General features: G+C 34.6%; 2 protein-coding genes across 4 annotated transcripts; one reads left to right on the top strand and one right to left on the bottom strand.

The window, feature by feature from the left end:
• Positions 1-486: 486 nt before the first annotated feature.
• Positions 487-2,048, bottom strand: LOC103959514. Its single transcript, XM_018650477.2, has one exon. The coding sequence runs from the start codon at positions 1,903-1,905 to the stop codon at positions 1,345-1,347; it is 561 nt and encodes a 186-aa protein (XP_018505993.2). The 5' UTR covers positions 1,906-2,048; the 3' UTR covers positions 487-1,344.
• A 19,521-nt stretch (positions 2,049-21,569) lies between these two features.
• On the top strand, positions 21,570-24,385 carry LOC103959090 (myb family transcription factor PHL5). Of its 3 annotated transcripts, XM_048570571.1 has the most exons (8): positions 21,570-21,682; positions 21,807-22,519; positions 22,639-22,858; positions 22,932-23,008; positions 23,108-23,147; positions 23,302-23,356; positions 23,454-23,559; positions 23,691-24,385. In XM_048570571.1, exons 2-8 carry the CDS (start codon positions 21,917-21,919, stop codon positions 23,895-23,897), a joined length of 1,308 nt encoding a protein of 435 aa, XP_048426528.1. In that variant the 5' UTR covers positions 21,570-21,682; positions 21,807-21,916; the 3' UTR covers positions 23,898-24,385. The 3 variants fall into 3 exon arrangements, with proteins under 3 accessions (XP_048426528.1, XP_048426527.1, XP_009369711.2); XM_048570570.1 differs by lacking the exon at positions 21,570-21,682 and having other exon boundaries at positions 21,710-22,519; XM_009371436.3 differs by lacking the exon at positions 21,570-21,682 and having other exon boundaries at positions 21,714-22,519; positions 23,490-23,559.
• Positions 24,386-26,279: the final 1,894 nt, after the last annotated feature.

Below are 26,279 nucleotides of genomic sequence, written 5' to 3'. Positions count from 1 at the left end.
GTTTTTGGAGAAAATGATCAAAAAGTGAAGAAAATAAAGAACTATGTGCGCCCAACATTAAATAAAAAGAAAATTTGACATTTCCTTCAAAACAGTCCGCGTAGGATTTTTGACATCTCATTTGGAGATGATTTTAAGCTACAATCTTAAAGCCTTCCTTCAAAGCAAATATTGTCTACGATCATTAAGATCCAAAACTTTTATAGCTTTTCTACCCCATTGTATGATTTAGTTGATGTGCAAACACTGCCTACAATTCCCAAACTTTTTACTAAGTCCAATCCGACACCAGTGTTCTCGATGGCCTCCTCTAGTATTATCTTGCCTTCAAGGCCTAAATATTGCTAGAGTTTTACTGCTTTTATTTACTTATTATTATATATATTTTCAATCAATTTACATTTCAAGTTATGTAGCTTGACCCATCGGCATAGACTTTGCTGTTGTGAACGTTTGTAATCTTGACTCCATCATGAAATGATTACATTCTCTTTCTCATTTTAGTTTATGTTTCGCTTTTATTTACTTAATTTTTAGGCAAGCATACACGAAGTTATATTGAATTTTAAGTCCTTGTTCGCTTGAGGCACATAAAAAAACTTAACTGAACCAACGTCCAACTTGGTGCACAATCATTTGATTAACAAGTCAGATTAATGCACAACTTTCACACGTGCAACACAAACACTATTTGTTGGCAGCCTCCAACAGTTGCGCGTCTATTCTCTCTTCCTATCGAGCCATCTCGTGGCACTCAAACCAAAAACAACACTTGAGAGAAATACGTGTTGAACCCAGTTCAGACTCCCTCTGAATTTTGACACCAACTTAGCTAGTAAAAAATAAAAGGACAAAAAGCATAGAATATTCATACATCATTAATTTTTGAGAATTATCAGATGGCTTCCCATGATTAGTAAGTCGATCGTGCAATTTGCGTAAAAAGAGCGCACGCACACACACGCTACAAAATAATGTGAAAAAAAGAAGAAGAAAGGATTTAATAAGCACACAATTCTATCGCTTTATACTTGCAAATTAAGTACTAATTAACAATTAACCACAATCAGGATCTTCAACTCTATCACCATTTCAAGAAAAGAATTGCACAAATACCTACAACCATCATGTACAATTCTCTATTTCCCACCCCACCATTATCAAAAGACATAAGCTAATCAAGTAACTAAATTTAAAGAAAAAAAAGAAGAGAAAAAGGAAAAAAAAAAGAAAAAACTCAATCCATCCTAACTACTACACTTTCCTCACTCCGAAGATGTTACATTGAGGAATGACAAAGGTAAAAAAAAAGCAATTCACACACCTTAACCACTTAACAATATCTCACATGCTTCTGGCAAGCATTTCTTGAAATCTCCTGTAGGACTCCTGCTTCTCCAATATGAACTGCTCATGGCTTTTAGCAATGAACAAATCAGCTAGCTTATCGATCTCATTAGCATCAGTCTGATCATCGGACATGGAATTATTATTATTATTATTATTATCACGGACCTTCTTCTCCTCAAGCCATTGGAGGTACCCAGAGAGCTGTGATTCAGCACCATGATTATCCTCACATTGCTGACCATCAGTTGAAAGTACTGAATTCCATGTAGAATCATAGTACAAATGTGTTGCTGTTAATCCATCGTAGACATGCGCAGGCACGGGCAACACATGCGTAGACCAGTTGTAGTGCAGTCTAAACGAGCCGAAGAATATCTTCTTGGTCTTGTTCTTGTTCTTGGTTTCTTTGGTAGGGTAGATGAGCTGCATGGGTTGGCTATTTCTGAGAACCTGAATGAGAATTGATAAGGCTTTGGACCTGGCTTTGTTGAGGCACCGAATTACGCGCCACATGCGTGAGAAAATGAGGGTGTGGACCAGGGTTTTGATCTTCATGGTAGAGCTTAAGGCAGAAGATGGTGGTGGTGGTAAGGTGGATAAAACTTGAAGAGGGTGGCGGGTTTTTAGATTGGAGGAGGGTCCAACTCTAACCTTTCATGTATGTGCAAAGTGTGTGCCTAAGTGGCTGTGGGGTTAATTGGCTGAAGGGCCTAATGGAAAGAGATTTATAAAGAATCTTCGTTCCATGTTTGCCCCTTGACCTTTTTGTTATTTAAAAGATGTGCCATTCAACTTTGTGACCTAGAAGATATGGCCTTTGAACCTTTAAGGATTTGCTAATTTTCAGAAGACCTCAAATTTGAAAGCTGGAAAAAAAGGTTCCAAACTTGGAGCCCTGCTGATATAAGTCGCGGTTAGATTGTTTGACATGGTGGCAACCTTAGTAATTTGACGTTATGTTGGGGTTGTTTGGGAAGAAGGTTTGGATAGGTAAAGTGACAACGTTGTGACGTTTATTGCTGGCGCTAGGATCCCATAGAGAATACATTTAAAAATGTAGTAAGCAGCTCGAGAACAACAATTGAGGCTCAAGCTTTGCAGAAATTACGAGCACAAGAAATATTATAATGTATTTGGCACTTTGAAAAAAAGTTAAACTTCTACCATAAATTCAATTGGTTATAATTCGGAGGAGCTCAATGTCCTTCTTGCCATTTGTATAAGATTCATTTTGAACATACAGTACTATAATTTCCAGCCTACGATTGATACAAGCAATTAAGTTCAAGTTGTGTGCCTGCGTGAAACACTTCAATATATTTAGTTAATATGAATAGAGGTTCTTTGTAGTGTTTCAGTAGAGCACTTTTAGTGTTTGAATAATTCATGAGCAATATTCTTGCAGTACATTTTATAGGAAAATGCTAGAAATAACATATTTTGTAAACCACATAATATGATCGCGATGGTTGAATTCCTTTTTTTTTTTTTTTAAGAATTTAAAAAAAGAACTCAACTATCAACCTCTACATTATGTGGTCTACAAAATATGGTTCAAGTAGATAATCTCTCTAGCATTCTTTTTTTACAAAATTGAGTTTAATAAATTCTTATGACTTTTGAAGTCGCTCATCCAAACAGAGTAAGAAACAAACCGCCTTAAGTACCACTCTTCATTATACTAAAAAATGACACTTCTCTGTTTGACCAATGGATTCCATACATTTGCAGCTCATAAAGAATATTGTTGAATTATGTATTCTTGCTTATTTTGTTGCATTATTGCTGATTATATTGCAACTTGTGATGACTTGTGAGAGATGTGAATAGTATATGGTAACTATATAACCATTCTGACTAAAAAAAAAAGGGAGATAAATATGATGCAAATAACATAATCCCTATGAAGAAAACAAATCACCATGAAATATAAGATCTATTATTCAAGATATTTAGCATATATTAGAGCAGATATTGCAATTTTCGGTTAAGCATATTTTTCGTGAACTGTATATGGTGGTTGATATGCTAGACAATCGAATTTTGTACAATACAGGCTCTAGAATAATCGATTTTTATCTTTTTATTTTTATTTTTAGATCAACAATAATGTCAAATCCACTTTAATATTACTATGATGGAAAAACAATGTTGTGAATTATAGATTTATTGAATAGAGAAATACAAACAAATAGCGGAAGGGCAAGAATCTTACCCCCTCATAGAAAAATAGAGCTCATTGAGCCACTACACTCTACGAGACCATACAATAAAATACATGTAGAAAAGAAATTGACAAGCAGAAGCTAAAGTCAATGAAGGAGAAAAACCATACCTTTTCGCTCCACACAAAGAAAACAAAACATCATGGAACAAACTAGCAAAACATAAAATTAGGTTGTGAAGAAAGGTTATGAATGTACGTAGAAGTTGCACAAGGAGGACAAGAATCCGAATATAAGCTTGCATAATGATCTATACTGAAATTAGTTAAACAATCAGTAACTACATTACCCTCTCGAAAAATATGAGTAACACAAATGTTATGGGAGAATAATCAATTTTATCATGATGTAACATAATTAATTTAACTCTGCCCTAATAAGTCGCAAAATATAAAACCAATCTTAATGTGGTGTTTGTTATAGGGTTTAGAAAGTAGCATGGACTTACTGTGCAGAGAAGAAAACATCTCATTAGGGGATGAAACTTTCTATATTATCTTGATCGACAAATGTTTTGTTTGAGACAAAGGAAGTGATAACAATAATACAGAGTTTTAAAGGAAAGAGATTCCTATTTTTATAAAAAAATGGAATTTAGTTGTGCGAGTCACACCACATCGAATTTTAATGATCCAAATTGTCTATTTTTCAAGTTAAACCTCACAGATCATTCTTGCAAAATATAAGCTAAATAAAAAATATTTGAGACATTTAATTGAATTCAAAGAAATTGACAAATACTATGTTCTAAGAAACATTGAAATTTCATCGTGACAATTAAATGAACAAATGGTTTCAGATAAAATTGAACTTTTGCATAGATGATCTATGAATCAAGACTTACAAAATAGACAGTTCAGATTGTTGAAGTTCGATGTGGAACGAGTCCTACTGTAACATCCCACATTGCCCAGGGGAGTGATCCTTAAATGTATATTCCCATTCCTACTTAGCACGAGGCCTTTTGGGAGCTCACTGGCTTTGGGTTCCGTAGGAACTCCGAAGTTAAGCGAGAAGAGGGCTAGAGCAATCCCATGATGGGTGACCCACTGGGAAGTTGCTCGTGAGTTCCCAAAAACAAAACCGTGAGGGTGTGGTCGGGGCCCAAAGCGGACAATATCGTGCTACGGTGGTGGAGCGGGCCCGGGAAGTCGTCCCGCTCGGGCGGGGATGTGACAATTTGGTATCAGAGCCTAACCATGGCCGCGTGTGTGCCGACGAGGACGTCGGGCCCCTAAGGGAGGTGGATTGTAACATCCCACACCGCCCAGAGGAGTGATCCTTAAATGTATATTCCCATTCCTACTTAGCACAAGGCATTTTGAGAGCTCACTGGCTTCGGGTTCCGTAGGAACTCCGAAGTTAAGCGAGAAGAGGGCTAGAGCAATCCCGTGATGGGTGACCCACTGGGAAGTTGCTCGTGAGTTCCCAAAAACAAAACCGTGAAGGTGTGGTCGGGGCCCAAAGCGGACAATATCGTGCTACGGTGGTAGAGCGGGCCCGGGAAGTCGTCCCGCCCGGGCCGGGATGTGACACCTACCACTAATCCCTATTTTTTTTTTCAAAAAATGAGGATCCCTTCCTTTAAAGGGTCTGAACAATAATAATCAGACATGGTCCCCTAATCCTAGGGTTTAAAAAAAAATTGGTCATCCACCGTTCAATCTAAATCCAATGTAGGTGGTCATCTAATTTTTGGTTATACATTTTTCTTTACCTTTGTATTAAGATCGAATGTGGTGGGAGAAGGGAGAGCAGGTGACTGCATTTTTCTTGGACCTGAAGTCTAGGAAAACAATGCTGTAATAATATAGAGGATTTCTTGTGGTTTTGGATGCATGTAATTAAACATTGACTTTGCACATAAGAGACAAAAAAAAGATGATGCATGGCAATCAAATATGAGAAATTGCCAACATGTTCAAGTAAAGAACCTTGGGCTGAACAATTGTCATTTTTGTCAAGAGCAGATTTAATTAGTTCCTAATAATCTCTTGGTCAGATCTCGTGTCATACTATCTTAATGATGCTCAATTTTCAGTAAGTTGCAGTGAAATGATACATCTTAAGTCACTTGCAATTCTTAAATGGAATTCAAATGAGACACTGACACTGACCGGCTTTGCTGGTCATGAGAAAGACAACTTTCTACAATTTCTTTGAAATTGCAGGGTTTTGAATCTGGTCTTCGTGTTTGGTAGTGACCCATAATATTTTTGCAAGAAATAATAATTATTTTATTTCATGTTAATCCTAAGGTATATATGGCGTGGAAGCTAACCATGGTATTTAACCACTTGAACAAAGACAAATTTCTACAGTTTCTTTGAAATTGCAGGGTTTTGAATCTGGTATTCGTGTTTGGTAGTGACCCATAATATTTTTGCAAGAAATAATAATTATTTTATTTCATGTTAATCCTAAGGTATATATGGCGTGGAAGCTAACCATGGTATTTAACCACTTGAACAATTTTCCAAATTACAATTAGTCTTTGGATTGCATCAGTTAATATTAAGTCTGTTATCTTCTTTTGGATTGATTGATCCCCGTAATCTGTATATTCTATTATTTTCTGGGTAGGTAAAAAGTTCATGCCAAACATTATCATGTAAAACAGTTGGTTCCAGCTTCAGATATCTTCCCCCTTTCTAATGTGGGAATTAATATTTAATAATTCTGATTTTGCATGACAATAGTTACACGTTGGACTTGAGAATGCAATGACTTCAAGTTTGCCATTGTCATTACCTTTAATTACATAGTGCAGGGAACACATGGATTAGAAATATCGGTATATTGATTCACAATAAATTAATAATAATTAGATATAATTACAAAAACATACAAAAGTTGTTTCAAATATGATCATATTATAGCAAGAAAACATATGAAAGTTTGTTTGATAACCATTTCTTTTGTCAATTAACTTTTTCGTCTTTTGATTTTATTCTCTCTGCATCATTAGACATTATTTCTATATTGCTCCCACCATCCTACATCCAAAATTTTCATCTCTCTTATTCACATGTATCTTCTTCAATTTGCCTAATAAATAAATAAATAAAGTAAAAATTTAAAACAAAGATAAACTGACCTTTAAATATGACCTGAATGAACACATAACATATTTCTATGTAAATACACAGCTCATGCTAATAGAACACAAATTTAAGGAAGAAAGCACGAAACTTTTCAGATGGTATAAGATTTGTATGTGAGAGTTTGACATTAACCTTTTCATTGGATTAAAGGCATAAGAATACCAACCGATCATGTCCAATAGTGAATACTATATATGCTCTAAAAGCAGGATTAAATAATTCAATCAGTTGTTGGTTATAAATCAAATCCTTCCAATGAATCACGAAGAAGTACATGGTAAGATTGTTGTGTGTTTCTCATGACAATAGCAGGTGCATTGAGAATCTGTGGAACATCAACAAAAGAGAAGGGAAAAAGCAGAGGAAGTAGTTGCAGTAATGGAGGAAATGTTAGGCCCCCTAACGACTTTAGTCTGTACCAAAAGATACATTCAGTCACATTGAAGATTGGTATGCATCACCTTTCCTTTAATATATTCCCTCAGAATCACTTGTCACCATCAAAGAAAGTCCAATGCAATTCAACATTTCAACTTTATATGTTCTGAGCAATTTCTAAGTTCTTTTTCATTTGGTTTATCTTATCTGTTTTTAGTACATATATAAAAAAAACAACTCTTTCATCAGACTCTACTTCACTTGGTACAATTTATAAAGATGATCCACAATCAACATCTAGCTAGGTCTAGGGTTAGATATTATACTTGATAAACAATTAATTTGTTTCAATTTTCACTGCTAATTAGGTCTATTACCCCAGAATTCTTCTGGAGATCCACGAAAGTCCAAAAGGAGCAAAATGAAAAGTAAACTATTAATCATTTGCATTTTAAAAACAAAACCTGTCAATCCCTTTCACCTTCAATCAATACGTACAATCTAAGTTGTCTGATAAATTAAAGTTTGGAGAAATATATGGTATAAGATTGTTGTTTGTTTGTTTGTTTGTTTGTAATTTGGAGAAATACTTCACTAACATGCATAGATTTTTTTCTTTTTTCTGCAGGAGGTGGTCCAATGAGCTTGGTGACAACTTGAGCTTTTGAATGTTTTGGTATTCCTAATTGCTTTTTTTTTTTTTTAAGAGTTAACTCATTTCAAATGATACAGTATTTACAGTTTTTTTTATGTTTTATTCTACCCTAAATTATTCTAAAACACGCACATTGGGGAGTGATTATTCGAACTTGAGTGCAAAAAGGGAGCATATTGTTATAACCAACGTAGCTAATCCTAGATATGCATTGCTTTCATCCCCCTCCTAGATTCCTTAAATTCTTGAATCTTGATCACCTGATAATTAAGTTGGATAAGAATCAAGTTTCCCCATTGGTTCAAATAAATTCACACTCATTCTTCAAATCCAGTTACTGAAGGACAAATTTAGAGGAATTACGTTTTTTGACTTTGGACATAAAAATCATAATAGTAATTAAGCACGCAATAATAGAACAAATCAAATGAGTTTGTTCTGAGATCACTCACAGCAATAACTTGCATACCAAGACAAGATCTTGGGGTAAAGAGCCTGGATCCTCAAACAGCTTTCCTTCTCCGATATTCGAAATTCGGCACACACGTAAGTAGCTGTATGATGATCAAAAGGCACTTATACTAGTCTCCCATGCAATACATTAGGAAATTTAGCCGCAGACGGTAAGTTTTCAAATCAATGTGCCAATGACTTCACCTTCAACAATGATTTGCACATGGGAAGGTTAAAGGCAAAGCTTGCATGATACCATCAAAATCCCACATCATTTTCAGCCATTGATTTGATTGGTTCATGCACACATGAATGTGTTATTAGTGTGGTCAGGTATGTGCATCAGCAACTCACCACATTATTTTTGCCTTGGAGAAGCAGCTAAAACATTTCAAATTTCAAGCAATAATTGATTAGTCGTCACAGATGTAGCGACTTTTTATTCAATTGGTCATTACTGAAGCTTAAAGGCATATATGTAATTTCGAACCAAAAGCAAAAGATTATGACAAATTTCTACTTTAAACTTCAACCATGCCCTCACCAATTCCGAACGGGGATACAATGAACAAACCATGCATTACTGAAGTTTATTGAATCAAATCCAGTTGTGGCTCTTATAACAAACAAACGTGTTCATGCCTTACTATGCTTATCTTCAGCTCCAAGAAATTAAACCGAAGCAGGAATCTTCAGTTAGAAGGCCAAACTCGTTATTATGAAAATCTATAATTATGAAAAAGGAATTAAATCTGTTAGAGGTTTTCTAAAACTCAAAGGTTTACACGAAATCCCATTTATCATATAAGTTATATTCAAATGCTTAAGAAACATTTAAGATAACCCTGTTGAGAGTGAATCCCAAGTCGAGGAAATGAGGGACCTTCCATGTGCTTATAAGAGAATGGATTACTCCATATTACTAATTGATTTTATAATAGAACTCCAACTTTCTTCAAAACACCAACCCTAAAATTGTGATTGCTCATGGCTGTTCAAAAGAGTTTTCCAAGTTCTGGTAATTAATGTTTCATAATAAAAAACCTCAAAAGCTATAAATATCAAACATTGGATCATCCCAACTCAAGAGTGCTAAAAGCCCAAATTTTGTAACCCCAAAATCAAATTTTATTTCTTCCCAATTAAATTTACAACCCAACTACGTTAATTGTCGAACAATTGTTTAGACTCAATATTTTTTTTTTTATACTTAAACAATTAAAATTTTGGACTAAGCATTCGTGTGTTTAGTTCGTAAGCTCCCATGGCCAAAATAATGTCTATGTAACCATCAAATGAATTCTCTTTAAAAAAAAAAAAAAATCATAATCTACCACCCATATGCATGTTACTACCAGTCTTTGAGTCTTAGGGGAGATGCATGATTTGTTAAAGCCCATAATGCTCTATGAAATTCCTCCAAATTGATTAAAATCCCATTTTAAAATTCTTTAATATCAAACCGTTATTGAATATACCTGTCCTTTATAGACTTCTTTCAATTTATGATTTAATACCTCTGAATATTCATAAATTCATTTAAAATTCGGATTTAACACCCTTAATTTTTAACCTTTTTAAAATCATTTAAAATCTTATTTGAGTATAATTGTCAGTTTACTGATCAAATTTTCAATTGTAAAATTAGAAATCTAAGTCACTCAATACTATGGTCTGGTGGTATTCATCTTCACTTGTAAGTGAGAGGTCTTAGGTTCGAATCTCGTAGATGGTGAATTCGATACCAAATTAGGTTGTCATTGTGTGTTTAGCCAAACTCCCCCCTCCCATTAGTGTAAAATATATTGTTGTACCAAAAAAATAAAAATAAATTAGAAATCCAAATGTTTGTGGTGCATTCAAAAGTTAACTACCTTGGTCATATCTGAATTTTCGATGAAGCTGTTTTAAGGTGGGGTGAGGTAGGAACACATCTATTTAAGTTGAGGGTTGGAATGAGATTGGGCTTAGGGTTGTTCACTTAATTGAGATTACTCAAACCTTAAACAAGGCTTAGCCTCTGAGAGAAGTGTAATTCTAGGTCCAACCCAACCAGCCATACTTAACTGGATCAAACGAATTTCATTTTCTGCTGAAAATGGAGTGACTTTTTCCATTCAGGCTTAACGCAAATGGATTTGAGGCTTCACTATTTCTCTAAGGGAATAATGGCAAAAGAATTTTTTATGAATTCGAATATATACTTATAGAGCACCTTGGATGGATGGTATTTTATAAACGGCATTTCCATGCTTCATGGAAGAACAATTCCTTAAAAAGAAAGGTTGATAATCACCTTTGTAGGTTCTTCGTTGATTTGTAAATGTGCGTTGAATGTTATATTAACAAACACTATTATATGATGGAATTGATGGAATATTTTAATAGAAATACATATATACGACGGAATTGTCTTTGATAAAAATTAAATTTAAAAAAAAAATGGAATTGTTTGCTTTCTAGTTTGCCAATTTGCAGCCATACCTTAAGAAATATAGCTGAACGTAAATTTAATATATACATAGGGACGGATCCATGTCGTCACATTTTTTACACACGTTTTTGTGGGGCTCAATTCGTAATGTATTTTTAACGATCCGAACTATTTATTTTTTAAGTCTTCCTTTAAAGATCATATCTACTAAAAATCACCCAAATAAATCGATTAGGAGTGAATTTGTACATATACACAAATTGTGTAAAATCCCTATTTGACAACCAAAAGCAAAACCGTACAATCTGCAGTAGTACAAATTATGTCACAAATGGAAGACGCAACAAACTATATTAGCACACATATTGATCATCGTTGAATAGCGAGGCCACATAAAGTCATCGTTAAAAGACGAGACCACATAACTCATTGCTCACAAGCAAAGGCCACATACAATCACCAGAAAAGCACGACCACAACTGTGGAGCCAAAAATAATCCAAAAAATTATGGAGGTGACACATAGACTTTTGGGTAAAAAGACAAGATTATCCTTGAGACACATCGAGATTCCTCTCATCACTCCTCATCAATCCCTTATTGATTTTATTCAAAAGGTAACTCCCAAAACTTCCTATTTAAATTAGGAATAATTGCCATGTTAATTGCAATATATTATTTCACATAATATCTTGCAATTATTCTCCAATTACCACCAGATATGGCCGGCCACATACCACCCAAAGAGTCGGACACCCTCCTATAAATAACTCACTTATCCTACTAAAATGCTAAGCCATTTATTACTCATAAACTCCTAAATACATTCTTTTCAGAATTCTAATTTTGGCATCGAAGATTTTTCGGCCACAGCCCCCAATTCATCATGGGCTCGTGGGGCTTTTGACCATAATCAAAGATGCTATTATTTTGCAAGTGCATTTTTCGTCAAAAGAAGAGACTGCAGAAATTTGCATCCACAACACCATTCTCTAAGCAAGATAAAAAAAAAACTACATTAATCTGAGAACGGAATCGCCGGTTGGCTAATCACTGTGGATGACACTCTATCCAACACCATCCTACAACAACATTGCTCTAATGACATCCACAGCTTCCACGGGTCAAGGTAAAGCTGCCAGTTCTAGGCAGTGGAAATGGAAGAACTTGGCGCATAAGGCAGCAGAGTTGTCAGATCTAGGCATATCAGTCGGAGCAGCCACAAAATTGGTGGAGGAAAATATTACCACCATGGATTCAAGTTCACGGAGATGGATCTGACCCACCAACAACTATGAATTCCAACGACAACCACAAATCTAACCTTAAATCAAGAGAAAGACCTTGAGATGAGGCATGGCTCAAGTCTAGTAGAAGGCACCAAAGCCAAGGGATAGGTTGCTCACAAAAATGGTGGGAGAGAAGCCATGAAAGGATGTGAGGATAAATGGGTGCAGCCATGCAAGCCGAGAGAGGGGCGGCGGCGGCGTAGAGGGGGTGTGTTGTGGGAAGAAAAGAACGAGAAGGACGTGGTGGGGGAGGGAAGGGGAGGAAGCCGGACCATAAGGGAGAGGGAGAGGAGAAGGCTACTGGTTTAAAAATCGGAATCGTATTTAGTTTAGGTCTTCTTCAAGTTAGTTCAACAAAAAATCATCCAAATCAAAATTGTTTGGTCTCTAAATTGTGAAAATAAAAATAAAATAAAATAAAATTGAAACAAAAATGTAGATAATAAAAAAGTTAAACTATTTAATAACCTTTTCATATTTTACTAGTAAAATGATTACACTCAAAAATATGAAATGTCATCGTTAGTTCTTAGCAAAATGGAATCTATGATGGGCTTACTTTCTTGTGAAAGAATGTTCGGTAATCCCACTTACTACTTTCTAGTATTGTCAAAATCGCACTTTATTACACTTACCTTCTTCTCATTTTCATATTTAAATTTTTTATTTTTCTACCACTTTGATATTTTCGTTAGCCTAACCGTTAACTAATGATGTGGTAGGATCATGTCCCTCTAATTTTCACTTTACTACTCTCAAATATTATGAAATTCGTACTATACTACGCTTAGTTTTTTTGTCTTTCATACATAATGTTACATTTTACTCCTATTTCATACTTCTGTTAGCTTGAGCATTGAGGGCTCCGTTAAAGTGTAACGTGACGCTTGACTAGACGATAACTGTGTAAAAATGTGGTACTGTGTGCCAAGTGTCATGTCATACTTTGATTGGACGATGATTGTGCAGAAACGTAGTATTGTGGGCTCTGCAAGTTGTACAAATGATTCAAGCAGAGATTTTGAAATAAGTTCCTGCCAAATTAAAAAATTTCAAAAACTTAAGCAGCATGTGCTGCTACGTGGAAAAAATCCTTATTCCCATAAAAAAATTTGACATTTTAAATCTTTTTATTTTGCCAATATTTTTTTTTTAATTTTTTTAATTGTTTCATATGTCCACATGGAGCCACCATGCTCACACATTCACAGAGCTTCTCATGCCTAGGCTAACAGAAATATGAATTTGGGAGCAAAATATCATTTTAGGTATGAAAGAGATGAAAAAAACTAAGGGTAACAAAATACGACTTTCACAATACTTGAGAATAGTAAAGTGAGAATTAGTGAGCCAAAATTCTACCACGTCGTTAATTAATAACTAGGCTAATGGAGTATCAAAGTGGCAGAAAAATTAAAATTTTAAGTATGAAAATAGGAAAAAAAAAAGGGATAAAAAAAAGTATATATTCTAAATGTTTTACCTTTGAATCTCCAATATGCCTATATGGGCAAAGGAAATTGTCCAAAACATATATCGCTATAGCCTGTAGCTGTAGGAACATTCCCTTTTTTCTTCTTTCGCGATAGCCCGTAGCTGTAGGAACATTCCTTTTTTATTTTTTTTTCTTCCTAACGGATGAGCCATAGGGATTCTTTTGACGAAAATTGATATTTTACATATTTTCATCAGGATAATACTTGCATCTTATTTTACAAATAATGTATCTTCACTGTATAAATTTTATAATCATAACTTTTTATTCTTTTAATTTCATTTTAAGATCATCTTTACCAAAAATCATTTGATTTGTATCGTTTAATCATATAGTTAAATTCCTAGTTTGTGGTTTTCCAAGCTGTATTAACAATCCAAACTTTCGATTTGATCGAGGTAACCTTCAATGTTGAAATATTCTAAATTGATTGTATCTCTGAGAAAATAAGAGTTTAAATATCTCAACCCTACTCTAACTAATACTGAAGCCTTTTGTGATAAAACCCCACACCTATTGTACTGTGCATGTGGTAATTACCAAGTTGGGGACAATGTCGGTGTTGTTGGAAGTGGGCCTTTGGCCCTTCTTTCTGTAATTTCGACATGGTATCAGAGTTAAGGAGCAAGCTCGTAATATACTGTTACGTGATGGGTAGGTCCCCTCGGCCCTGCACCATGATGGTGGGTCCTTTGGCCAGTGTGTAGGGTGAGTCTCCTTGGCTCCACGTGGTTGTCGATATTTGAATCTTTCACGTGTAACTCGCTAATTGGGTCCCACATGAGGGGGCATGTTTAAATATCTCACATGGGCCGTATTTATGAGAAAATAAGAGTTGAAATATTCTAACTCCATTTCAATTAATATCGAGGTATTTTATAATAAAATCACATGCCTGTTGTACTGTGCAGGTTGTAATTATCAAATTATGAACAATATTAATGTTATTGGAATGGACATTTGGCCCGCCTTTCTATTAATTTCGACATCAATTGCACCAAACTTATCCCGCCCTTTCCAAATTCAGTTAAGACGATTGGGCGTATAACATCGAGCCTTAGAGCTTGCCAGGGTTGCGTTCTTTTGTGTAATGGATGCATGAGACAGCAGTATACTGTGCATTTGGAAAAAAACAACTACATGAGACAGTTTCGTGAGTTGTATGTGTCTAATGTACGATGATAAATGAGATAGCCTCATAAAATATTTTTAGGATCGTCAAGTACAAAAAGTTTTCAGCACGTATAGATTCACAGAGGAACGTAGAGGAATGTGCAAGTTAGCAACCAGTGAAGCCATTGGGAGGTCGTCCCTTCAGATTTTGAAGAGTCACTTTGTACATTGCTAATGCATCCAACTGTCTTAAGAAGGAATTGAGTGTTTGTTTTTTATTCAACTCAAACACTATGCATTACTGTCCTTTTATTATAACAAATACGCGTTACCTTCTTGGTTGGTGTACTTATCTTTTATTTGTTTTCTCTTTAATATAGTTTAATGGTTATCTAGTTGTAATTTCTTGTTAATTAATCAAACATTTGACTCTTTAATCTTTTCTTTTTGCAGGCCTAATGGGACGCGAAGAATCGTGAGCCAGCTGCTGCATTTATTGTATTCAGCTTGTTCAATAGAAAGCCTACACAGACACAGATTGTTTAAGAATTTCTTCTTCTATTTTTTTTTTGGTAAAAAAATTGTTAAGAAATAAACATTTTAATCCATGTCACTTAGAAAAACATTTCAAATCTGGTTATGCTTTTTTAAGTGCATCGTACCTAGTAATTTTATTGTTCCTTCAACCAAAAAGAACTGACGTATTGTTGTTAAGTACTTCCCAGGTAAACGTTTTTTATTTTCTTTTAAGACTAAATTATAGGAATGGTTTATGAATTATATCACGAGTTTAGTTTTGATCTCTGAACAGTAATAATAATTGCTTAAATTTCTCGAAATATGTCAATTGCACTAATAGTCCATTTCGTTAATTCTGTCTGTTTTACTATTAAATTGACGGGTAAAGTAGACATTGCAAAAAAATAAATATGAAAAAAGCAGAAAGTATACATATCGTTTAAAATAAAGTTTTAAGTTTATCTATAATTATTTTTCTCTGGGATAGTGAATTTCATTCTTTATATTTACATTACATATTAAGGGGATATTTCACAATAAACTATTCATTCTTATGATTATGAAGTGAGGTTTCAATTGAGATTTTAAATGATTTCAAAAGAGTTATGAATCGTTTGAATTATATTAAGCTCATTTTCAAAGATCATCCTACATAAAAAAGAATGTGAAAATGGGAACCGATTAAACATGAAGCTATTCATAACCAAAGGAATGAACACATTATTTCAAATATAAAATTGAAATTATCACCGTAATCAAATGACTAATCTATTTTTATTTAGCTTTTTTTTTTTTAGGAAAACTAATAAAGGGCTTGAAAACTTTGAGTTTTAACGAAAATGACAAAATAGTGTAAAAATGTGATTTTTAGCAACAGTACTGGAAGCTTTTCGTTAAAGTTTCTTTTTTTTTTTTGCATTATATTTTTGAAGACAAACCTATATAATGGAAATGGATGAATTGTATCGTAAAATCAAATTGTAGAGTGGATTCAACAATATGGTTTGAACATTTCTTTTCATATTGGTGAAAAAATATCTTAATTGTACAATTCTTTACTCTTCCAGATCCACTTTTATCTCACATCATCAAATGTTTTTTTTCTTTTTTTTTTTGGAGAGACATACATCAGCTGATCATCATCTTTGTTTTTGTTAACAGCAGTTCAACCTAAAAATAAAACTTAATGTTTGTCCATAAATTTATTGGTGATCACGGCATTGTCATACCTAGTCATTTAACGTATAAAATATTTTGATGGCATGCAACATTCGATGATCACACCTAGTCATCTAACTAGCTCCTGATCTACAGCTATCACTGACCCATAAACTAAATAAAATGTCTCAAAGGCAACAGGGCAGGATTTTGTCTCAAGTCTCGAATGTTATTCAAGCATATTCCCATGAACTTCTACTAGATTCGCTAGGGACGCTCTTTATATCCACCACTAAGGATAACCATTTCGGGTTTTTTTTTTTTTTTTTTTTTTTTTTTCGGGTTTTCATCTTGAGAGAGGTTATTGACATTGTAAAGTTGTTATTTTATACCCTAAAGTTTCTACATTTAAAAATAAAAATACACTTACTAAAAGTGCAAAATGACTTTTTGAGGGTGCCAATAACATCTCCCCTGATTTTTTTTTTTTGTGTTATTATTATTAATAGAGGAAAAATAGTGGAAGAAGAATGATGTAAGCCTGTAGAAGAAATATACAAGGAAAGACACAAAGTAAATCCAAAAAATTATTAAGTTGTTTTCATTTTTCCTTATTATTCCTTTTGTTGTCTCCCGTCACCATTCCTTTCCCTCACAAACTTTCCTCTTATTTCAAACATAAAAAATAAAAATAAAAAATGAAATAGTTATTAAACGATTCTAAATTAAAATCGAAATTGGACGGAAGGGAATAATTATCCCAAGATTGGCATGAGTACCTATATTTATAGATATAGATCCTGCACCTTCAGAAAGTGCTTCCGCTTTCCACTAACCTTGAATTCTGTTCTGATTAAGACAGAGAACAAGGTTCTAGGTTCTCAACACTCAAGTGGGTTTGGTCTATTTCTAGCTAGTTTGCCAAACATTTGGAGTTCGGCCGCCTATATTATACATATAGGTTCACACTCACTCGAATTAAGTTGAGTGCTGTCTCTCTAAGAAATTAATTCGTAAAAACTCTAGGTGCTCTGGAGTATATTTTGAGAATTTATTGTTGAATTTTAGTTTTTTGGATTTTTAACTAAAAATTTAATTTGAAGCATCCGATATTCCGAAGCATCACAAGAAACTGCAAAAATTAGATAGTTGATCACTTTTCTTTTAAGCAAATTATAAAATGCTTTTTAAGTTTTGACTGATCGAGCAGGGGCAGATTAATGTGCGCCTCAGAGTCATTTGTCATAATCAATATGCTTAACCACTCGGCGAGGAATCCTGCTTTCCGACTTGTAACAATATCAATAATCATCACTAATACGCATTTGATTCTCCTTAAGTGTGTTTCTGTCGACGATAATGACACATGCAATTGTACAGAAATATTTCAAAAATTCTGTCAACAATAAAAAATCACTCATCTTGATGGTGAAAGAGGCCAGTCGGAGAGTCCTAAGCATAAATCGATTGGCAAAATTTATGACCTTGTCAATATGCACGTTTACTACAATGGATATCTTGCTTGCATCTGTTGAAAATTTTGACTGCAAGTGAGAAATTCTATTTTCAATTAATAGAGTATTGAGAGGGAGAAGTCAAACCTTAAAATCTCGTGTTATGGTTAAATGCTTTGAACTACTTGTATTCTAGTTATAAATTCCTTACAAATGAGAAATTTCTTACAATTATAGATGAGAGATTAAATAATATGAGAGAGAGATATATAATTGTTAATTGGTCATTTTTCCATATATATGTAACTTTGATATAAATTCAATTTTGTAAGTCATTCTTGAGTTTAGTCCAATTTGTTGGATTAGGTACACTTATTAATTATCCACACCATCTTATTTCTATTAAATTGTGGCCAATATTATTCTTTACTTATATGATTATATTAGCCATTTCCGGCTCTAGTCGGGGTAGGTAGTTAGTATTGAGATATGTAATTGCGTTCAAATCAGGCTACATGCTGACCAAAAAGGAAGAGGAATTCTTGTAGAAGGGACTCGACTAGAAGGAAGAGGGAATCGACAGAAGGGAGAGAGATCTTTTTCTAGTTAGACTTCTATTAGTGCAATGAAAGAACCATCCCTTCCTATTTGTTTGTCCTGTCAAATATCCTAAAACCCCTTAACGATTAGACTTTTAGTCTTTTAGCCAACTCACTTAACAATCTCTCTTTGAGATGACACGCACAAAAAGTCCCATGTTTTTCTTAGTTGGACCATTTTTTGAGAGAGAGCAAATGAATCTTATCCCCTATATCGAACACTAAATCTTGTCTATTGGTAGAAAGATCTTCATCAAATAACTTATTTTAGGAATTTCTCATATCCAAGACAACTTACCAAGTTAAGAGCACACTCACGAATGAGCAGGTCAACATGCCAATCAGTTCTTCAGGGGAGATCCTACTCTGCTAATGCTATAATCCAATCTAGGCGAATGGATGTACTAAAGGTACGCCCACCACTTCACTTTCACCTAGGCCCGGGCCAAGTCAGTGGGGGGACCTTGTTGGGCTCCCCTCCTCCCCCTCCCCACCCCAAAAATAAAAAAACTTAGTTATTTCACAGCATTCCAATCAATACCAGTAAAAGGATCCCTAATCGAATAAAAAATTGTAGAGTTAGGGAGACTTCCTCACTTAGCTCGTGAAACAATAGCGAAGCTTAAGTGGTGATGCAAGTGCATGGTGAGCGTAGTAGCCCCCTCGGGCATGTTCCTTGTATAACCAAGAGAAAAGATAGTGAGAGCATGTATTATTAGCTTCTGAAGGACACTAAAAAGTAGAAGTAGTATGGATTTTGAAATGGTAGTCATAAACTTCTTCCAATAATTTTGTTTTCCTCTTCATTTTCCATGTTAAGGGCTTAGAAGAAGGCTCATGTTGGAAAGCAAGCATGTGCAAGAACCAATCAGGATACAAATTTGGAAGAGAGAGAGAGAAGCATGTCAATCCCAATCCTTGAAGCTTGCAAAAAAGAACAAGCGAAGGCAAAATATTTTAGGGTTTAAAATCCGTTCTACGATTCAGGTAGCTCGATTAATTGTCCTCATGGTCCCACCCAATAGGCCGAAAAATGTTGCAATAAATTGCCTTCTTGTAGCATTCAGAAGCTTAATCTTATGGGCACAGTGTGTCTTCTTGGATATAGAAGCTGTAGTAAATAATTAAATTCCTTTTCTTCTACCTCTATGACAAATTAATTGTCTTAACTAATGCCCCATCGCTACCGACACGTTGCTTCCCACCCGAACAACCGTAGCAGCTTCCTACCACCATATGGTGTAGGTACTAAACCACTAAAACAACCTTAGCAGCTGCTTACCACCATCGCTACCGAAACGTCGCTTCCCACCCGTCTGAAACCAATGCCCCCAACAAAACTTTTAAAATCAAGCCATACGACGAGTACGACGAGCACGACATAGATTGCCATTGCACATCGAAAGAAGCCAGCGGGAATAAACTCATTAGCAACATTGCCATCAAAGGCAAATAGAAGAAAGGAAATGGTGTGAACACTCGAATTGGAGGTCTACACACCTTCCAAAGCAGGAGGTTTTGGAGGAAAAGGACAAACGGCCAAAGGGCAGGGGAAAACAGAGGTTAAGGTATAAGTAAAGAAAAAGAAAGAAAAAAAAAAAAGAGAAAGGAGGAGAAAATGACTGCAAACCGATCTTAGCCATGGCTAGGGCCGGTGGCTACGAGAAAAAGTAAGCGAAGGAAAGTCACTCACAATCCGATGAGAAAAACTCTCACACCGAACAGGAGAGAAAGTTGACCGATAACTTTAATAGTTTAGTCAATAAAATTGATATCTTTTGATAAATTATAAAAAATCTAATTTACTTTTACTGCAAACCAACATTGATTTTTTTTTTTGTAATTATAATTTGTCATTTTATTCATGCAGGGGGTTAAGAACACGTATTGGGAATCTTTATTGTAAAAAAAGTTTATTGTACTTCTAGCTTTAGATTAATATACCGGTTACATAAAGTTTTCAAGTAATTTATGAAGTAAATTGTAGCAATGACCCCTCAACTTTAATCAAATTGGAGCAATGATTCCTCAACTAAAAATTCATTACTATTGATCCCTCGACTCATCAACATGTGTAACTATAGTCATTTTCATCAACTTTGTAAGAATTTTGTCAAAATAAATTATGTGGGAATGACCATTACTACAATTGAGATCCCTCAATTTATCAAAATGTGTATCTATGGTTATTTTCATCAACTTCGTTAGAATTTTTTCAAAATGAGTTATGTTGGAAGGACTATTGCTACAATTGGGGTTAAAATTGATGGACCATTAAAAGTTAAGGGATCATTTCTCCAGTTGGATTAAAGTTGAGGGACCAATGGTAAATGAATTTTTAGTTGAGAGACCATAGATGCATGTTTTGATGAGTTGAGGGACCAATGGTAATGAATTTTTAGTTGAGGGATCATTGCTCCAATTGAGTTAAAATTAATTGACCATTGTTACAGTTTACTCTAATTTATGGGATCCTAATTTTTTTTTTTTTTAACATACGATATTATTTACACTAGTCACTTAGTACTACGGTGTAGTGATATTCTTCTTTGCTTGTAAGTGGGAGGTCTTAGGTTTAATTCTCGCCAAAAGCGAATTTGAACCACATTATTGCAAGCCTACTGTGAGGCTTAGACCATCGTCCCATTTAGTGTAAATAATATCCTTTTCTTTTTAACAAACGTATTATCTACACTAAGAGGGTGGAGAAGAGGGTTAAGCCTCATAATAGGTTACCAATAACATGGTTCAAGTTTGCCTTTGGCGAGAATTAAACCTATACCTGTCACTTATAAATAAAAAGAAATACCAGAAGACCATAGTACTAAGTGATTTCTGAGATCATAATATTAGATACCCACAATTACATGATGCATTTTCCCTTGGAATCATTTTAGCTTGACCAGAACATTGGATTATTAACTTACATTTCTTTTGAGATAAAATATGGGCACATTTTATTTAATTTCGTCTTTCAGGGGTGGCTGAAAAGTGATTTTCAATTTTCATTCGTATCCATGGCAAGAACAATAACCATAGATTTGATTTGTGAATTTATGCCAGTATCTCATATAGTTAAGAGCAGACAGAGATGCCGTCTTAAAATTATTCTCCAATTCCAAATCTTAACGACAAAATAGTAACATATACATTGGGAATCATTACCTTTGTCTTCCAAGACCCTTTATCCAGTTGGTTTTTTTTGAGGTTTTCTGTTTTATTCTTCTGGTGATTGATTGAGACACAGCAAGCATGATAATTTGACGTGTCCAAAAGAAAAAAAATGATAATTGTAAGCTCCCCCCTATTAGGACATATAGTTTATCCACACATTTATTTATGATGGGAAGAGTTTTTTTTTTTTCCTGAATGTTTTCCTACCTTGATTATATCAATTAGCATTGGTCGTACCTATCCTTTTTAGAATAATTCAAAGGACTCAAATTCTACTGTGTGTGTATATATTTATATTCAAATCTTACACTTGAAGCCTTGTGGAATAAATGTTGTTATTTGTATTCCATAAATCTGCATTTAACATTGCTCTTTTTTTTTTCCTGAAAAAAATTGTATTTTGATAGGGTTTCTGATGTTGGGCAAGAACACTGAGCACAAGTAGTAGTATTTCTAGTTCTTGTTCTTGCAAACGGTGTTTCGAAATCCAGAGATTTCAGTTTCTTTTCTTTTGTAAATGAATGGGAAGAAGATTGATTGCCAAGAAAGAAATCAACAAAGCCATGAATTAATCGGTGAGTGCGGTTTTGAACTTGGTAATCAGTCTTGTCAAATTTTTGGTCAGCAGCAACAGCAGGCTTGGAACAATATGGGAATTTGGGTTCAGCAACCCACCATGGATCATGAAGTGTCACTGCTTCAAAATCTTGGGCCTCCTAAAACTCCCAGCAGCATTATCAGCCGCTTCGAATCGCCGGTTTCAGCTTTCTACGCAACTGAACTCTATATGGGGGGGTTTCCACAGTATGACTTTCAAGCTGGTCAGAATCCTCAGTTCCCTTCAGGCCAATCTAATAATGAAAGCTATAGCTCCATGAATTCATCTGAGCAAGATCCGAATTTCGACATCAGAAACACCCTGCAATCAATTGTGAAATCTCAACCCAGCAGCTATCAATACCATAAATCCTCAGAGAAGTGTAATCGAATCCCAGCAAGCGATTTGTCAGGCAGTAAGCTGTTTGCACATCAATCAAATAAGTTGCATGGAGATCATAATACTACTACAGTTAGAAGACCCTCCTTTTCCCTTCCTTCTAAAGAAAATCAGGATCAAGTAGTATGTATATTCTATCTAAGAAATTCATCTTTTTTTGTTGTTTCTTTTTTGTGCATTGATTTTTCAAATGCCCCACCACGCCATCAAGATATGAATACGGGCTAGTTTCTTGTTCACAGGGTTATTGTAATTCGTTCACTACTTCTCCGGTTACACAACTGAGCGTCTTTTCTGGGCAAGGAAAGCAGCCTCCAAGAATTTCCTCCAGACAAGTTTCCGATTGTTATGGCAATTCTCCTTCATCCAGCCCTGTACTCTCAAGTAAAACACGAATTCGTTGGAATCAAGATCTTCATGAGAAGTTCGTTGAGTGTGTAAATCGTCTTGGGGGTGCTGACAGTAAGTAACATGTCTAATTTACTATGTAAAAACAGTTGATGTCTGTATGTTGACTTATCTGTTGGTTTTGTAGAAGCAACACCAAAGGCAATTTTGAAGATGATGGGTTTGGACGGATTAACCATCTTTCATGTCAAAAGTCATCTGCAGGTATAAAGGAATCCATTAGAAAAATTACTTCTCCTTGGCTTTTTTCCTTTCCAAAAGCATGATTTGTTTTCCTCCCTCTCCTTTTTATTCTTCTTGTAGAAATATCGAATTGCGAAATACCTACCAGACCCAGCAGAAGGTAAATATTGAATCGTTAATATCATACACTCGTTCCTTGTGAATAAGTCTTTTCCTTCATGTTACAAACTACAAGTGTCTATAAAATTTAATGGTCAATTGGCTTAGCTTGTTTTACCAATAGTTCTGATCTGAGTACTTTTCTTGTGTTACAGGAAAATCTGAGAAAAGAACTACTTTGAATGTTGAACCCCAGCTCAATGTGAAAACGTAACCTATCTTATTACCCTGATTGTTGTTTTGGTTTTTAGTTTACCGTTACGATTCTAAATGAACATGTTTTCCTGTTTACTGCTTTGTCCACCAGCCTCTTACAAACCTATGATGTGAATATTTATCGCAGTTGCTTGCAAATTAAAGAGGCACTCCAACTGCAATTAGATGTCCAGCGACGTCTTCACGAACAATTGGAGGTACATTCATGCGATCCAATTTAGTGATGTCTCAAGTTATATATACGATTGTCAAATAGTTTTCTTAGTAGTATATCATATTAATACTCCAATTTTCATTACAAAATTTATTCAACTATTTCTATATGCAGACTCAACGAAAGTTACAGTTACGAATTGAAGAACAAGGGAAGCGGCTCAGGAAGATGTTTGATCTGCAACAACAAACAAGTAGTAACCCGTTGAAGGCTCAGAACTCGGATGTCACATGCCATGAAGCTTCCCCAGCAAATAGTCTCGACGATACTGATCAGCTTTCAACTCCTGAAGGTTCTAGTTTTCCCTCCAAGATAAGTTAGCCCTGAAAAGATAATTAGTCTGTCATTCTTCACACAACGGAACTCATACGGTTTCTTCGTCCTCAAAAAGTTCAGTCCTTTAGCAGAATCAAGAACTTTAAATAATACTACTGGTAAAGTAAGAAGGAAAGCAAAAATTGGAAGATGATAGTGAAGACTACAATCAATTGACTGGCAGTCATACATTCATCATATGCCATTTTGAGGATATGATCCTATAGAACGACTCTTTTTTATTGTTTCATAAAGTTTGTGTGGCAGTACTGTAACAATGTCTTAGTGTGAAAATTTTTATTTTATTTTATTTTATTTTATTATTTTTATTTTTATTTTTTATTATTATTTTTTTTTGTGTGTGTGGAATCGATGGGGACATATTTAGACACAGCGTCCGTCAAGCTTTTGGTCCAATGGAAGAGTCAACAGGATAATGTTTTACCAGTTCCGTTATCCTCCCGCTCCTCCTAATAATAATAATAGTTTTGTAATTTGGTAAAGACTCAATAAGATTATTGCATGCTATTTTATTAAACGAAAACTAATGAAAAAAGTTTGAAAATTTTGAGTCTTAACGATAAGGACAAAATAAAGGGTAAAGTGAATAGTACTAAGTTTAACTTTTTAGTGTAAAAATGTGATTTTTCATTAAAATGAACAGTACCACGAGCTTTTCGTTAAAACTCTCATTTATTAATCCTGCTTCAACTACGTTCGTGAAATTTGCAATCTATACTTTTCCTTTTCGCACTTCACCGGCAGTTCCAAGAAACAAAACACAAATTTATAATGTTTTGTAGTGTCGGGGTAATGGATACTAACTATTGCAAATTTGATGGAATTATATTTCTCTCTTTTCCATCGTCATATCTGGAGTTCCCAAGGTTGCATGTGTAGTTTGGGAAATAGACAAAGCCATATTACATTTTAATCCTTGTAGTTTACTGCAATTTTCACTTTCGTCCTAGTAGTTTTCTTATTACATTTTCTTCCTTGTAGTCATTTTTCTTTTACTTTAGTCTAATCCGTCAACAAAGTTGGTAACTCTACCCATGTTTGTGCACGTCTACTCATTGAATCTCCAAATTAGAAATTGTTTTTTGCCTCATTTGAAATGTTTGAGTAATGATGCTAACAAAATAATGAAAGGACAAAATATAACAAAAGGCTTTTTAGCCAAAATGGTCTCTGAGATTTGCATTATACCTTACTTTGGTCCCTAAGATTGAAAATCAATAGAAATGGTCCCTGAGATTGTCTACCATCCATTATTTTGGTCATTCCATTAAAAATTCCGTTAAGTGTCCCGGAACTCTTGGCCTGAAGTTTGGGCAATTTTTAAAGCTTCGTAATTCAATCGTTTCTTAACCAAATTTGACCCATATATATCAAAATGAAGACAGGAAAGTGTAGAACAAGATTATTCCTATTTGAAGGATCAATGGTTGACGGAGATGGCTAGAAAATAGCCTGAAAAGTGACTGGTCCAAGGAGAATACTGAAAAACTCACTGGAAACTGGGTAAATTTTAAACGTTCTTAAGAAATTGGGTGATTCAAAAACAAAAATCATACTTCTCGATGAGATGAAAAGAATGGTACCTTTTTGAAGACTAAATCTCCGTCGTTTGGTCAGAAAACGGCTCGAAAGTGGCTGTCTTGGTCTCAAGTTAGCCACTTCCGATCCATTTTTCGGCCAAACCATGAAGAATTAACCAAGGAAAAACGTACCATTTTCTTCGTCTCATTGAGAAGTATGATTTTAGTTTTTGAATCACTTGATTTCGTTAAGTATTGAAGAAGTTATGAACATTTAAAGTTTACCCAGTTTTCAGCGAGTTTTCAAGTTTTCCTGTGGACTAGTCACCTTTTAGGCTATTTTCCGGCTATCTTTGGCAACCATTGGGTTACAAATAGATATAATCTTGTTCTACACTTTCCTATCTTCATTTTGATAAATTATGGATCGAATTTGGTTAAAAAACGATTGCGTTACGAAGCTTTGAAAATTGTCCAAACTTCAGGCTAAGAGCTCCTCGACATTAACAGAATTTTTAACGGAATGACCAAAATAATGAATGGTGGACAATCTTAGAGACCATTTCTATTGATTTTCAATCTCAGGGACCAAAGTGATATGTTATGCAAATCTCAGGAAGATAACAACTTTTCATTTAAAGGGAGTATTAAATATTTCTTTTTGGTGGGATTGATTTCAAAAGACTCGAAAAGAAGAAGGAAAAAAATATTATTCAATCTTAACATAGATGAACAAAGTTATTGTCAGTGACTGTATGAGTTTCCATTTGAATATGATTTGTATCTCTTAAGAACAGAAAACATTATTATTAAAGAAAAAAAAGTGAAGAAAAAATTACTTGATGAT

The sequence above is a fragment of a genome, unplaced genomic scaffold, assembly GCF_019419815.1.
Source record: "Pyrus x bretschneideri cultivar Hongxiangsu unplaced genomic scaffold, Pyrus_bretschneideri_v1 Contig53, whole genome shotgun sequence".
Lineage (NCBI taxonomy): Eukaryota > Viridiplantae > Streptophyta > Magnoliopsida > Rosales > Rosaceae > Pyrus > Pyrus x bretschneideri.
Note: the sequence above shows the minus strand (reverse complement) of the source record. Positions and strands in the feature narration are given on the sequence as shown.

Bases quoted from the DNA above. Each gene is read 5' to 3' on its own strand.
- LOC103959090 (XM_048570571.1), top strand. From the start codon at position 21,917: ATGAATGGGAAGAAGATTGATTGCCAAGAAAGAAATCAACAAAGCCAT. The intron at 22,859-22,931 runs GTAAGTAACATG...TTGGTTTTGTAG, and splicing joins TCGTCTTGGGGGTGCTGACA to AAGCAACACCAAAGGCAATT. The intron at 23,357-23,453 runs GTAACCTATCTT...TTTGTCCACCAG, and splicing joins CCCCAGCTCAATGTGAAAAC to CCTCTTACAAACCTATGATG.
- LOC103959514 (XM_018650477.2), bottom strand. From the start codon at position 1,905: ATGAAGATCAAAACCCTGGTCCACACCCTCATTTTCTCACGCATGTGG.